General features: G+C 38.5%; 2 protein-coding genes across 2 annotated transcripts; one reads left to right on the top strand and one right to left on the bottom strand.

Annotated features, from left to right (window-relative positions):
- Nucleotides 1–4718: 4718 nt before the first annotated feature.
- Nucleotides 4719–5328, bottom strand: LOC149020263 (uncharacterized). Its single transcript, XM_089146892.1, has one exon. It carries the CDS (start codon nt 5011–5013, stop codon nt 4852–4854), a length of 162 nt encoding a protein of 53 aa, XP_089003018.1. The 5' UTR covers nt 5014–5328; the 3' UTR covers nt 4719–4851.
- Nucleotides 5329–5475: 147 nt separating this feature from the next.
- On the top strand, nt 5476–15484 carry LOC149020262 (Pentatricopeptide repeat (PPR) superfamily protein). The gene is made up of 3 exons (XM_089148368.1): nt 5476–9691; nt 14745–14847; nt 14979–15484. The coding sequence occupies exon 1, from the start codon at nt 5529–5531 to the stop codon at nt 9342–9344; it is 3816 nt and encodes a 1271-aa protein (XP_089004494.1). The 5' UTR covers nt 5476–5528; the 3' UTR covers nt 9345–9691; nt 14745–14847; nt 14979–15484.
- The last annotated feature ends 207 nt before the right edge of the window (nt 15485–15691 follow it).

The following is a 15691-nucleotide window of genomic DNA, read 5'->3' as shown; positions in this document are numbered from 1 at the left end:
AAATGTCAAAACATACAGACCCTTTGTATGTATAATACTGTAGACGGTTATACAAAGTCTCCCTCCCCTTTCCCCGTTTCACAACAGTAACTCTCTCATTCCCTTCTCTTGAATCTTTCTGATCAATTCAATGTTAAATACAAATTATGGTCTTCTATTAGTTTTGTCTTTTTTTTGAGCTCCCTTCTTCGAATAAAATTACTTTGCACATAAGCCGATGATGCATACATATGTAATGTATTATCAGAAAAGAATATGATTGATGATACATATTGTCACTACCGCTGAGGCTATCTATTCACTGGTAGATCACAAGGATGTACTTTTTCTGCGTAACCTTAAAGACATTTTCTCTGTTACCTGAAGGGGTTTTTTTTTTTAAAAGAACTTTTTCAGTATGTGAGTAGGTAGGTGAATTTCAAATTTGCAATGTTATTTCCTTGGTTCTCTGAGATGAGCGAAGCTTATTCAAAATGCATACAAGGGAAGTATAATGTGATTTGATCTTGATAAGACAATAGTTACAGCTTTTTTTATGTTTTCATAAATTTTTTATTTTACTTCTGATCAAGTTGATTTACAAGATGTGTAAAAATCATTTGCAAAGGAATTCTTATTTAGACTTCGTTGGGAACTCCAAATGTGTTACAAACATTGAAGAGGAGACTTTTAGGATGAGTTTTCTTTGAGATAGGATCGATTTTTTTTGCTTGTTTTAACTTTTTTAATTATGTTTCTATGGTTTTCTGCTGTTCTCTTTTTGTTGTTCGTTGTGATGTAGCTTTTATTGGTCTTCTAATTTTGGTACCATTATAAAGTTAATACTGGATCTTTGATTTGTAGCCTGGTGTTTCACGAAAACAAAGATTTGCATGTTGCTCCCTGTTGTCGCATGGCGGAGTGGCCTGTTCTGTTCTCTCTTGGGCTTCAAGAGCAACCGCTGCTTGCCGAGTTTTTTTTTCTGCATTTTGTTCAAGGCATTCATGTTCTTGCCCCTTTATGAAATGTTGTATACTCTCTTTGGGATGTAAATTCATGAAATATTCAACTAGTGTATCATTTTGTTTCAGAAAAAATGCAGGTATCAATGGTTGGAAATATAGTTGTCATTTGGTATACTCTGTACTGATTATGAGAATCAGACATGCATCTTTGTACGTGTTGATTCAAATAACTCGCATTGGGGCTAGATTCGAATTCAAATACCTCTGGGTGCTTTAGACAGAAGAAATTGACCGAGCAATGATGGTATCAATGTAGGTTTCAATGGCAGAAAATACAGTTGTCATTTGGTATACTCTATGATGATTATGAGAATTAGACATGCATCTTTGTTTGTGTTAATTCAAATAACGCCCATTAGGGCTAGATCTCAATTCAAATACCCCTGGGTGCTGCGTTTAGATAGAAGAAATTGACTGAGCAATGGTATAATTTTTTTTCCAGAAAGAATACAGGTATCAATGGTAGGAAATACGGCTGTCATTTGGTATTCACTGATGATTATGAGAATTAGACATGCATCTTTGTTCTATTAATTCAAATAATTTGCATTGGGGCTAGATCAGAATTCAAATACCCCTGGGTGTTTTCAAGAAATTGACCTACCAAAAATTCATTAGTGATATGTACTCGTAACTGTATTTTTATATATGAATTGCTACGCACCACTAAAAGTGCAGATTTTCCTCAAATTTCACCTCAGCATATTTTTTTCTCTCCTCTGGTCGTTGACCACCCCTGTAGTTTTCTTCGCAGGAGTGCGCATCCGCACACTTCCGTTTTCCCTTCCGTTTTCCCTTTACGTCTAAGAGGGGTGAGATAGGCGACAGGTAGCAAGGCTTGCTTCCAAGCCGGCCTGGCCGCGAGGGTGCCGCAAGGTACTGCCGGTGCTGACTTGGATCTCGGGTGACGGAAGAAGGCGGCCAGAAGGGACACGAGCAGTCGCGGTTGAAGCTTGGCTGACGCCGATAGGCTAGCAGTAAGCTTGGCTATAGCGAAGCGCGAAGGAAAGGGCCTTCGCCACTTGAGCTGTATGCGGGGGAACTCGCACGTGCGGTTCTTAGGGGGGGAGTTAATGAAGTTTAGAATTAGGCTGGACTAAAAGTGCAGATTTTCCTCAAATTCACCTCAGCATATTTTTTCACTGAGGGATCGTTAATGAAGTTTAGAATTAGGTTGGGTTTCATAACCCTATCGAGTGTCATTGTATCTGACCATTCAATTCTTAATGGATATGCCAATTGATTGACAAATGCAACAGGGGATGCCAAAGGAATCCCAAACAAGAATAATAAGCCTTTTAAGGTACATGCATGGACAAATTATTTGAACAATGTCCACGAAGGTCGATTGAAAACAGGTGCTTCTGATAGAAGATAGAAATCAGTGCAGAGGATAACCAAGGCGAAGTCATTTTCTTCTTTTCTGGAATAAACACTGTGTGTATATGGCTGAAGCGATGGGTATTTGGCAAAGCTTCAATTGATGCAATCAATCTGAATTGAAGGAGACTCTCCATTGAAAGCGATAACCTCTTGGTGGTGAATAATCTAAATGGGTAGAATTCCTCCAATCCCGAAGAATGCAATTATTGATGGTACCTCACCTCCTCCCACATATTAAGGCAACAAATAACGTGGCTGATATAAATTTGATCCTCAGCTGTTCACCAACAAGGTTCATTCCTTTTGGATAGAGTCTTTCCATCTTTTATTCTTGTATCTTTTTGTGGGGGCTCGTCAGGTTGTCGTTGTTCTTTCCTGTGTGTTTTCGCTTTCAGTGGATTATCTCTTCACCGAAAAACATAGAAAAGTTAACATCCAACAGTTATCCACAGAACAAGGTGCATGGCATTCTTCTCAGTCCTTCTGTATCTCATTATATAAACACCATTCGTCCATGCCCTGTCAACTGTGTTTCTTCACCAGCTGTTTCCAGACATTCTGGTTCTACTTTCTACAGAGGAGATGCCTTTTCCTCTGTTATATTAGAGCACTTACTCTTTCTTCTTCTTCTGGGAATAAGCTCAAAAGCTTCAGTACATGGGATTGTTTGGAAAGTCTATTTTGTTTCAGACTTAAAGAGGGAAACTGAAGTAATCATCAACATATGTTGGTTCTTATATAACAAAAATAACCATTTCTCTCTCTTTTTGGGTTCAATATATTCATCAGTGGTCTAGCATGAGGGAATGAGGTTTAGGGTGTGCAGCCAAGGATGACTTGCCGGCAAGCTTGCTTATGTCCATGTCTTGAACATCAAATAGGAAACCACTCGGCAAGTTGTCCTAGGCTACGCTTCTGCCTCCTCCTCTCATGCTGGATTCATGATGATTGATGATGATGGTGGTGATGGTGATGGTGACAATAAGCAAGATAGTAAAACAGTGGTTGGCTGTAAGGGATAGTGTATGTATTTGAATACTACATTGCTGAATATTTAATCAGTTGGTTTCCAACTTCTAACCTGTGCTTCTTGAAACTCTGTACTTTGTTTACTTACTGCCTTGTTTGCTGGTACAGGATGACTAGGTAGTTGCCAAACCGACATGGAAACAAGAATTTCAATCATGTCTTGGACTGGACTTTAGGCTCTGAGACTTGGTGGAACCATCAAAGCTGTATTGGTTTCCATGAACCATCGAATGGCTGACCCAGCTCTGCTCGTGCGAGGTCCTTGTAATGGTGTTACTGCAGATTGTGCCATAGCATCAAATTTAGTGGATGCTATGAACAGAATACATTTGGTACTAGTCAGAGATGTCTGCTGCTTGCATTGCTGATGTTACTGGGTCAATGGACTTAGCAAGTTGGATTCAGCTATCAAATTCAGCTAAAGGAGTTCTAGGATCTGTTGTTCATCTTACTGCTGCTTGAAAATGTTAATATTTATACCAACGCAGAGCTGTTCTAGTGGTTGAAACCAACCCCTCTTAGTGAAGAGTAGTATCTCTACCATGCCTAAGTTGAAATATTTCCCCGGCTTAATAAAGCCCATCTGTACCCAAAAAAAATGTAAACATTTCCTTACCCTTCATAGGAAAAATAGTATCTCTATCATGCCTAAGTTGGAATTTTAGTCAGTTTGATTTAGATATTGCACTGATGCTGATCCCTATTAATACCTTTTCACTGGGAAAATGAGATGTGCATTCAGCTTCATTGGCTACTGCAGGATTGGAAACGCCATTGAAGGTATTGAGCTGTGATTCATATTCACAATTTCCTTTGAAAACCCCAGGTTGGAATGCCTCTGTTACAAGACCACGAATATGAATAGAAAGGGAATGAATGAAATCGTTAGAGTCACAACGACAGTAGCTAAACTGTTTGAGAACCACCCTGAGCCCTGAGTTACTTGATGGAATGGTACTCTCTTAATCAAAAAAGATCTCCAGAAAACATTTAATTAATCTATTTTATATTTTCATCTAATACCTCCTGCTGTTGAACTGAAACTAAATCCTATTGTACTTCCTGTGAAACCAGTGAATTAAAGCACCCAAAATAAAACAGTAATCACTTCAATCACACTAAAAGTGTTGACGACACGTCCATAGACATTTGCAAATCAGCAAATCAAATTCAAAAGACCAAACTCCATGTAGTTTACCTCACAATCCCAATAAATAGATTCCTCCACAAAGGCACAAACCAAAATAATTATACTAGTTAATTCAACCACTACAGCAAATAATTTCAAGAGAAAAAGTAAACTCAAAGAAACATCACAAGATGATATAATGAATAACAAAGAAAATCACACTAAAATAACCACATAAAGAACTACCAGTTTTTATTCTATAGTTTCTGAGTCACAGACCCAAAACATAGAAGATTATACATTAGTTCAAAGAGAAATAAAACCTTCTTTCACGAGCAGACCAAACATAAGAACAAGGAAACCAATCACGATGCATTGGGTAGTAGAGACGATGGTCTGTGTATAAGCAGACAATGTAATTGCTGCACCAATTAATCCAATCAGAAAACCGCTCCAGTTCTGATCCATGCGTTTCTTGGATTTCTTCTGCTCCCGCTTTCCCTGTGTTTAGTTTCTCTGAGAAGAGAATATCACCAAGAAACAAACTTTTTTCTATCAGTTGCAACTGAAATCTAGCTATGGGACTCAAACCCAGAAGCAGAGAAAAACCCAAGAACTCAACCTTTTTTCCTCACTGAAACCTACCCATAAGAATCCAGAACCAGAAGAAGACTACTATGAAACACTGAGAAAATTCCGGCGATTCAGGGACCACTGAGCTGAAGTCAACTAGGGGTTGCAGGTGCAAACCCACACACTCAAAAAGTTCCAAATTTGATCTGAATTCTGGAGTTCGATGGCTTCATATTTTTATATTTTATTATCACTACTCAGCCTTTGACATTTTTGGATCCAAAAGACCTGAAAAGGTCTTTCTTTTTGTATTATTACATTTTCATCCTTTTCTAATTTCTAGGACTATTAGAAATACACGCTGTTTCACTTCACTGGATTCTCAGTCTCCTCACAGAGTTGCACAATAGATGAGAAAAGCCTACAAGGTTTTCTTTCATCAACAGCTCCAAGTTCCATTCTTTTCTCAATTACGTTTGTCAAGGACCAAAGATCTCCACTTGCAGGTTTGTTCTTTCATCTCTCACCAATTGAGCTTTTCTACTGAAAGTGGGATTGTTTCTTCCAAACCAAATCACAGACTTGTATTCGACAGTAAACACAATGCTTCCTGCGCTTTCGAGAAACCTTCATCTCTTGGAGAGGGAGTAACCAAAACCCAGATAGATAAAACGGATTTATGTTCGGCTGGTTGCTCTCAAATCGGTAGCTCTGCTATTTTGAGGTGTTTGTACCTTTGGGAGAAAAAGTTCGTGATCCCTGCTGATACTTCTCTGCGAGGCCTTCTTCTCAAGTTAACTGACATTTCACCTGAATCAACGCGTCGGTTCCTGAGGCTGTCGCCGCTTAAACCCAAAGATGTCCTTGAAATTTTACAGGGTTTCGAATCCGATTTGGGATCTGCAATTGAGGCAAGAAAGGTGGAACTTTCGTGGGAATTATTCAAGTTGGCGGCGACCCAGGGTAAGGAATTTAGACATCTCCCCCAATCCCACAAGATCATGGCCTCTATGCTTATCCGAGTCGGGTTTCTTAAAAAGATGGAATTGTTGCTTCAAACAGAGGAATCTCTGTGGTGCGATTCTGAAATTCTCAGTGCGATGATTGAAGGGTATGCTAAGTTTTGGGATTTAGAAAACTCAATTTTGATGTACAATGAAATGAGGTCTCGAGGTTTAATACCGTCATTGTCATGTTACCGAGTTCTAGTCGATAATTTGGTTCGGATGAACAAGACAGACCTGGCTTTTAGAGTTTACACAGACATGGTTGAGTCTGGGTATGGACCATGTAGTGTGGAAGAATCTACTTTTGAGCTTCTTGTTAGATTAATTTGTAAGTATGAAAGAGTTCAGGATGCTCGAAATCTTGTTAGGAAAGTTGCTGCATTGGGAGTGCAGCCAGGTCGCATTGTCATCAATGAGATTGCTAAAGGGTATTGTGTCAAGAAAGACTTCGAGGATTTGTTGAGTTTCTTGAGTGAAGTGAAGAACGTACCAGATGCTCCTATACGCAATAAGATAATGTACTCTCTTTGTAGGAGTTTTGGTGCAGAAGAAGCGTATTTATTCATGCAGGACCTCAATTATTTAGGATTTAGTCCGGATGAAGTAACTTATGGGATCTTGATTGGCTGGAGTTGCAGAGTAGGAAAGCTAAAAGATGCCTTCTTTTATCTATCAGAACTTTTCTCAAGATCCCTAAGACCTGATATACATTCTTACAATGCTATTATCAGTGGGTTATTTAAGAAGGGCATGTGGAATAATGCCAGGGACATTCTTGATGAAATGCTGGAGAGGGGGATAATACCAAATACAAGGACATTCAGAGTTCTTTTAGCTGGATATTGCAAAGCTAGACTATTTGACGAAGCAAAGGCAATTATTAGGGAGATGGTGAACCACAAGTTGATTGAATTAGCTCCAATTGAAGATCCTCTTTCTAAGGCATTTCTGATCTTGGGGCTTAACCCATTGTCTGTGAAAGTGAGGCGGGATAATGATGTGGGATTTAACAAAACCGAGTTCCTTGATACCCTAGGAAATGGACTTTATTTAGAGACAGACCTTGATGAATTTGAGAAGACCATGACAAAGATTCTAGAGGATTCTTTCATTCCTGACTTTAACTCACTTTTATTGATGGAGTGTAGCCTTGGAAATGTACGAACCGCACTGAGGGTTAAAGATGAGATGGCTTGGTGGGGCCAGGAACTTCTGTTATGTGCCTACACAGCATTAGTTAATCTCTTCTGTGCATCCCATTCCCATTTTAAGGCAGCTATTGGGCTTTTGGAGGAAATGCCAAAACAGGGCAGCCATCTAGACCAAACAACTCTCAATTTGCTTATCCAGGCAACTAGCAAGAAGGGACTCATTCGTCAATGGAGATCACTTTTGGATGGAATGTTCCAAAGGAACCTACTAATCCAGAATGAGACATATACAGCTCTAATTGCAGGCTTATGCAAAGAGGCAAACATTAGAGAACTTCATGAGTGCTGGGAACTGGCATGGGTACACAATTGGTTACCCGAATTTAAAGATTTTAAGCCTCTTATAGGTCACTTGTGCCAACTTGGACAGCTTCAAAAGGCACTTGAGCTTCTTGAAAAAATGTTGGCAGCCTATAGTAATTCAACTGCTGATGTTTGCAATATTTTTCTTGAAGAACTTTCTGCGAAGGGTCATTCAAGCGTTGGACGTGTTTTGATGGAAGAAGTTTTAAGACAGGGATGGGTCTTGGATCAAGCAGCTTATAACCACCTTATAAGGGGGTTCTGTAGAGAGAGAAAATTCAGTGAAGCCTTTGGTGTACTTGATGACATGCTGGGAAAGAACATGGTCCCCTGTGTGGATGTCTGTAGTCTGTTACTTCCTCAACTGATAAGGTTTCACAAAACAGAGAAAGTGATGGCTCTGAAGGAGATGATATTCAATGAGAAACCAAGAGTGATCCTTCCTGTCTACAATGCTATGATCAAAGGGTTCTGTAAGATGGGGAAAGTTGGGGAGGCAACCTTCCTGTTTAAAGAAATGTGGGCAAAGGGTCTACAGCCTGATCCAGATTCTTATAATCTGTTGGTTCAAGGGCATTGTGGAATTAACAACTTGAGAAGAGCACTGGAGTTCATTGCTTCCATGACAAGAAAGAATTTTAGCCTGTCGATCTCAAGTTACCGTAATCTGGTGTGCTGCATGTGTATGGAGGGTAGGGTTCTCCATGCATTAAAGGCAAAAGAGCTTATGCTAAGAGTAACCAACTGTCCCGTCCTTGTTGTTTATAATATTCTGATATACCATCTTTTCCATTCAGGAAATAGTACATTTGTGATGACAATCTTACATGAAATGCATGGGAAGGGCTTGCTACTTGATGAAGTATCTTATAACTTTCTTGTGCATGGCTACTTGAAGTGTGAAGATGTCTTGAGTTCTGAGACTGCTCTGAAGACTATGATTGAGAAGGATCTAAGACCAAATAATCGAAGCTTTGGAAGTATAATCAGGCACCTTTGCAATAAAGGGAATCTTGATAAAGCATTGGAGATAAGTAAATTGATGGAGTTAAGGAGCTGGGTGCACAGTTCAGTTGTCCAAAATGCGATTGCAATGGGTCTTCTTTCTCATGGTAGGCTTCAAGAAGCAGAAGCATTTTTGGATAGGATGAAGCATAAAGGCCTGATTCCCAAACACATCTGCTATGACTTGCTTGTTAAAGAATTTTGTTACTATGGAAGATTGGATGGGGCACTTCATCTTATGAATTTGATGCTGATGAAAGGAAACACTCCAAGCCCTTCCAGTTACAATATTGTTATACAGAGTCTTTGTGCATGCAAATCTATCGACCAAGCTCTTGATTTTCATGCTGAGATGTTGGATAGGAAGCTTGAGCCAAGTGTAAATACATGGGATGCTCTTGTCAGTGGACTTTGTAGAGATGGTCAATTGGCCCAAGCAGAAAAGCTATTGGATTCCATGCTTCAGCTTGGTAAATATCCAACCCAGAAAATGTACCAATCTGTGATTAAATATTGTTTGGAAAATCATCCAAGCAAGGCATCCGCACTTTTACATAAGATGCAGCAAAATGGATATGTTCCAGATTTTGAGATTCACTGGTCCATCATAAGCAATCTAAGAAATTCCACCGACAACAACAGCAGTGATAGGAGTGGTTTTCTGTCACAACTTCTTTCACGGAGTGGCTTTACTAGGTAGAAAGATAAAAAGTCTAGAACAGTTTAGTGCAGTGCCAGCACTGAATTTCCAACTGGAGCTCGGCCTGCAACATGTAGGCATCTTTCTTGTAAGTATCGACAGTGCCCCTGTTAGGTCCTTTGTATTCTGAAGACATCAGTTGTGTCTAATGAGAGAATCACGTAGGGCACCCAAAAACTCTGTACAGGAAAACCATTGTCCCATTGCATCTGCCTCTGGTGTGTATTCAGTTGATCTCATTGCACCTGCCTCTGGGAGATACATCAACGGAGAGAACTGTTCAAAAAGATGGCACAAAAGAACAGGTTGAATCTGCAAAGCAATTGATCAGTGAAATGACAAGTGAGGTATGCTCTATATTGATTATGTTGTTAAGCCTTTTGCTCTGTTTGTTAAAATAAACTATACTAAAGTTGTTATAGGGAAGGGGGATTCAAGATTGAAGTCACTTTGTTTAATTATATTTGTATGTGTTTTTTCCTTCTTGTACTCGGTATTCCAGATATATGCTCTTCTACTTGCTTAACTGTTACATTGGTCCTGCACTTCTAGTTCTCGATATTCTGCTTCTATGCATAATAGTTATGATGAGCTATGTGATTCAGTCTGTAGTCATTATGTTTGCATTGCTCTCCTAATTCACTGATCTATTAACTGTCCAGATATTTATGGGCATGCAGATGATTTTCCAATCCTGCAATGCACGCAAGAAGCAGCCATTTTGGTGTTGCTTTTTTAACTTGTGCTTTATATAGGGATTGTTGTAATAGTTATTTTTATCATGAACTGTTTGTTTTATGGTTTTTATTTTGAATTGTTGTTTTACCTGCACTTTGTTATGATGATTTGTTGCCATACAATTATAGATGTTTTTTTAGTTCACAAACCTTCCCTTGCGTCTGTGGTGCTGCTGCGTAGGTCCATGTGCTTTGTTACAAGGAAGGCTTCTCATAGCTCTGATCGAACGGGAGACTACATTGGTTTGGCTGGGGCCCCTTTGGTCCATTTCCATGGTTATTTTCTAGTCTGATTGCGTGGCTATGGGCCACTTGTGCTGTGTAACTAGTTTGCTATTATTGTTGCCCTTAAATAGTTGCTTGGCTCAATGTCTCTTAGTTTGCTTCTTAGTCTGGCTTTGGACCACTTATGCTTGTGTAACTAGTTTGCTTTAATTATTGCTCTTAGGTAGTTGCTAGGCTCAATGCCTCTTAGGTTGCTTGTTAGTTGAGGCCTCCTTCTCGCTTTGTCTGGGCTCTGTCCCTTGTGCTCTTGTATTTTCTTTTATTCTCTTTGGTAGTGAATTATTTAATCATCCAAAAAAAAAAAAAAGTTTCACAATCTCACCTTTACAGCTATTATGGATCTGTAGTTCTTTTGATGTGAAAACTTATAACTCAATGTAGTTTATGTATTATATTCTTATTACCATCTGACTTATAAATGGTTATTACTTATTACAGATAAACTCTTCTGTAATATTTGTAATGCTTGTGTTGCTTTTTATTTGTTTAGATCATTCCAAAATAAATTTTTTATGTAGTTCTTTCATTGTTTTCCAATTGTGAATTGTAAGTTCTGCCACATTATATAGTGTACGAGTTGTGACATGTGTTGTCCTTCTCTACTTAACTTTTTTATGTTCCATAATTTAATTTTATATGCCATTGTTACTTTAGACAAGTATCGAGTTTTTATTGATGGTGTCTTCCAAGTTTATGCTGTTTTTTTTTTTTTTTTTTCCCCTCCTTGGTTATGTAAATATGGTTTGATTTCCTGCAAGGGCAATGGGAAGTGTTTGTATTTGTTCCTAGTATCTGCTGTGTTGCGTCTGGTCCAGATTTTATGATCGGTTAGGATCAAGGTCCCCTACTCCTTGTGTGTTCAGTTCCTTATTGAAGTAGGCACATGTTTAAATATGCTCTAGTCAACCATTTAAAATTCAAGCTTTTGGGGAAAATGACGCATGGGAAGTAGACTGAATTTTCACTCTGAAAATTAATAAGTTGTAATTCCTGAGGGTAACTTCTGTAATTAATCAGTAGAATTGCCACATTGCATTTCTATGTTAAAAAAACTAGATGGTCCATATAGTAAGCTCTTTCCATGTGGCCATAAAAAGAATTTCTTGTCTTTTAACATGGATTTGCATACAAGCCTTTTCTCGCTATTTATTTTGGTCGTCATTGTTTTTTGTGACTCTGTGTTTTAGAATAATATATCAAGGAGGTGCTTCTGTTTATTTATTTTTCATTTTAGACTCAGCTGTATTTGGTTGGTGGTTTTATATGTATTTCTTGAAACTGTCTGAAATTATTTCCTGGTGTAGATGAGGAGCCATTTTTCTTCCCTCCCCCCCCCCCCCGACCATATGGTGGGAAGAAACTAGGATAATAACTTATTCTTGATCGATGGATTCGAACAACCCACTTTGTCTCCATAGTTGCTCACCTCAGCTTTGCTAGTGGCTTGTAGATCACGATATTTTAAATGTTGTGTTTTCACCTCTGTATCCCAACTGTTGGATTGGTTGAGTTGATTCTTGTGTCCTTCTATGTCTTGGATTTGTTGCAAGAAATTGGTAGTTGTTGCATTGATTATGCTAAGAGCAGCATGATTTGGCCAAATATCATATGGTGGATGGACCTATGGGCAGAGGGTTGGGCTGCAGTGCTTGTTTCTTTGGGAATTACTTATCACCTTGTATATTTATTAAATCTTATAGTTCTCTTTTGAGATATATAGAGCCTATGTAACCTGTTTGCCTTTGCTGCAGGATGTCTAAATCTGTTTCTTGTAGATGTAATCATGGTTTAATCTTGAGATTGTAAACCTATTTAATACTTAAGTTGGATAGGGGGTGCCCATCCGTCTATAGTCTGTGGAAATCCATGTTGAGAATAGAATTTCTAGTGGTATTGTATAGCTTTCAGATCATGATTTGTTAAATTTTGCTATGTTGTCCCCTCTGAATATCTCAACTGTTGGATTGGTCGAGTTGGTTCTTGTCCTTTTTCTATTTTCTGGATTTATTGCAAGAAATTGGAAGTTGTTACATTGATAATGCTAATTTGGACAGCATGTTTTGGCCAAATATCAAATGGTGGATGAAGCTGTGGGGCTGCAGCAGTGCTAGTTCTTTTGAGCTATTTATAACCTTGTGTATTTGATCGTATAATCCTTATTTGAGATATTATTTAGAGCCTACATACCTGATTGCGTTTACTGTCGGATATTCAAATGTATCTCTTATAGGTATAATTTTGATTGTGTCTTGAGATTGCGAACCTGCTTGATACTTAAGTTGGACAGGGGGTGGTTATCCATCTATAGTTTGTGGAGATCCAGGTTGAGAATAGTGGTATCATATAGTTTTGGACTTCTCTAGAATCTTTCTCAAGGCGCATAGTCAAATATTGGAGCTATTTGCAGGATTCTTTGAATCTTTGGTTGTGATCTGTGGTAAAGTTCTTGGCTTATATGAATGTTTTGTTTCCCGGATGGATCGCAATCAATTCTAAAGTCATCCATCCTTGAATATGCTAGTGGGGGGTTATTGGGATAATATGTGAGCCGGTCCTGAATATTGTTATTATCTACAGTATCTGACTTAAACTGTTGTATGTGGGATTAGCTTATGACACCGATGTGAATCTCTTGGAATTTGGCATGGTCAGGGGTACGATCTTGGATACTGTTTAAGATAATAACTGCTCTTGTTGAAGAGACTACAATCAACGGGTAATATTTAAATACAAGATTAGTAGTCTGAGCTAACTGGTTAGTATGGGGGACCATTGACTTGTTAGTACATATCATAACAATGTTCAATTGTTTGTTTTGCTGTTTTATTGGTAAATTGCTACCTCATTTGAAACTACAAATCCCAACATGCCTTTTGCTTCTTTCTTCTGCCTTCAATTTGCGGGAGAGTTTGTTATTTCCATTACTCTTCTGTGAGTGACGGCTGTTAATCATGATATCTTCTTTAAAATTTTCTTTGAAGACTCTTTTCTGAACTTTTCCCGCTTCTGAAATTTGTTGTGTTCAGCTTTTGAGAAATCTAAATCTACCAAGGAAAACCATTGTCTTAAAATTGTTGACATAAGACAAATCATCCTTCATTTCTTAAGAGTTGTTACTTATCTTCAATGGGATGAGATGATTGTTGATTAAATAATTCATTGTTTCATATGTTTCTGTTCTCTAATTTAGACTCTGCCACTACCAGCGACCTCACTGCCATGCCACATTTAACCATGCAACCATGCTGAGGCTAATTGTTCACAGCTTTCAATGATTAAATTTATTGTTTCATATGTTTATTTTCCCTGATTGTTATCAGCTTTCAATGATTCTCTGCAACGAGTCATGACTGAGAACAGTGCTTTGAGCCCCCCCCAACCCCAAAAAAAAAAAAAAAAAGTACCTCAGAGGTCATCTTCTCTCACACTTGTTTTCCCTGATGAGCATAGCAGATCTCTTCTTCCTGATATATGAAGAAAGAATAGGAACATTGAATCTCCTTATCTCTCTACATATCCCTTCCCTTCCCTCTCAAACCTTCATTTCCAACCATGTCTTGTCTGTTTTCCTTAATTTTATCTCCAAAGGCCCCCTTCTCTGCACATAAATATTCCAGTACCCATATCATTCTTCTGCCAAATTTGAGTTTTTAAGTGTTATTATTCCCTGTGCAGAAGTGTATCTAGTTTGGGGATTAAATTAGTGCTAACTTATCAGATGATAAAACATGAAGACGCATACCCAAAGTAGAGTGATCCAAGTTGGGTGAGCAGGCCCAGTAAGTTTACCTTTGATTCAATTCCATTGAAAGCGTGGGTTATTTCTGCAGTGAAGTTTCACTGTCTTCTGATGCTTGAACTGTTTTGATTCTCACATAGAGGATTTTGACTATGGATTATTTCTGCACTGAAGTTTCACTGTCTTCTGATGCTTGAACTGTTTTAGATTCTCACATAGAGGATTTTGATTTTTATGTAGGAAAGATGTTTGATTTAAAACTAGCAATACTTACATAAAAGGGCAACCCAGTGCCGAAGAGCCTTCCGCATAACCATAGTACGTGCTGGGGGAGGGGTTGCGGGGGCAATTTTCCAACACAGGATTCAAACTTATTGATCTTCCCTCTGTATCAATATTATGAAGTTGTTAATGTTTTTTGGGAATATGAATGACTTAGAAGTTTGGTCTTTTGCTGATTTGCTTTCTTTGGTGGCAAAAATTTCACCTTTGATGATTCTGTGCCTGGTAGGAGAGAGTATGGTGCATTCTAAAGATGGGATACTTCTATTCTGTGCCATGTACATCTTAAATGTGTACCCCTTAACCAACTGTTGCTTCCCCAATTATGTACTAAACACCATCCACTGCTGCTTACAGACCATAATTCTTCACAACCAGCAGCCTACAGGGCTAAAGATCTGCTTAAATCACTACAGGGATATGGCTATAAAGATGACGATCATATAATGATTATAGAGAGGTGATTTTTCTCAATGTCCTTATTCTTTCATGTCAACCCTTCCGTATGGGGTAATAAACTGCTTGTGCTTTCAAGGTTATGTTGGGTTGTAGACACTTACATATGGATTATAAATATGTCTTTTCTTTCAGGTATAACTGCATACTTACATTGGAAACAGAAAAGGAACTGTTGAACTCTGAAAGCTTTGAGCATGCTTTTTCTGATCATCAGCTTGTGGCTGGCGTTTAGAGTGCTGAGGTTGAGATTTTCTGTCACAGGAAACTCCAAAGGGCTCTTCCATTGACAGATGTTGAGCTGGTTAGATAGCAGACATGGAACTTGATGCTGGTAAAGCCACGTAGACATCTTATCCACAGCTCTTGTGGGAGCCACCCATGTCGACCATCAATTAATAGAGCGTGGTAAGAGTATAGAATGAAACTTTGCTTACTTGTATACAAAGCAAATAGGTAGGAATCTCACACAGTTCTGTACTGGAACGGAATCTCCCAGTCCAATTGACAAGAACAGAGGATTTGTCTCCTCTGTCTATGTTTTTATAGCTGTCCTTCGATCTTCTTGCTGTAATATGGATGATGAATCCTTGACGTTGAGAATTGATTTTATTATATTTGTTTTTCAGAGAAAGTTTCAACCACCATTGTTATCTTATTTATTGTACTAAGTCCCACGATGCCTGAAGATCCCCATCTGAATGTCTAATAAAGACAAAGAATCTCCTCCACCTTGATGGAGAAAAAAAATCTCCCCTTAGGAAAGTCTTTTATCATCTGGGGTAGCCTGCTGATGGAGATATCACATAGTCTCATTGCATGATTGCAGTTTAGTGCTTATCCAGACA

This window comes from Hakea prostrata, chromosome 3 (assembly GCF_041222555.1).
Source record: "Hakea prostrata isolate BN-2017 chromosome 3, UWA_Hpros_2, whole genome shotgun sequence".
NCBI classification, from domain to species: domain Eukaryota; kingdom Viridiplantae; phylum Streptophyta; class Magnoliopsida; order Proteales; family Proteaceae; genus Hakea; species Hakea prostrata.
Note: the sequence above shows the minus strand (reverse complement) of the source record. Positions and strands in the feature narration are given on the sequence as shown.

Excerpts from the sequence above, each read along its gene's own strand:
- LOC149020263 (XM_089146892.1), bottom strand. The coding sequence starts at position 5,013 with ATGGATCAGAACTGGAGCGGTTTTCTGATTGGATTAATTGGTGCAGCA.
- LOC149020262 (XM_089148368.1), top strand. The coding sequence starts at position 5,529 with ATGAGAAAAGCCTACAAGGTTTTCTTTCATCAACAGCTCCAAGTTCCA.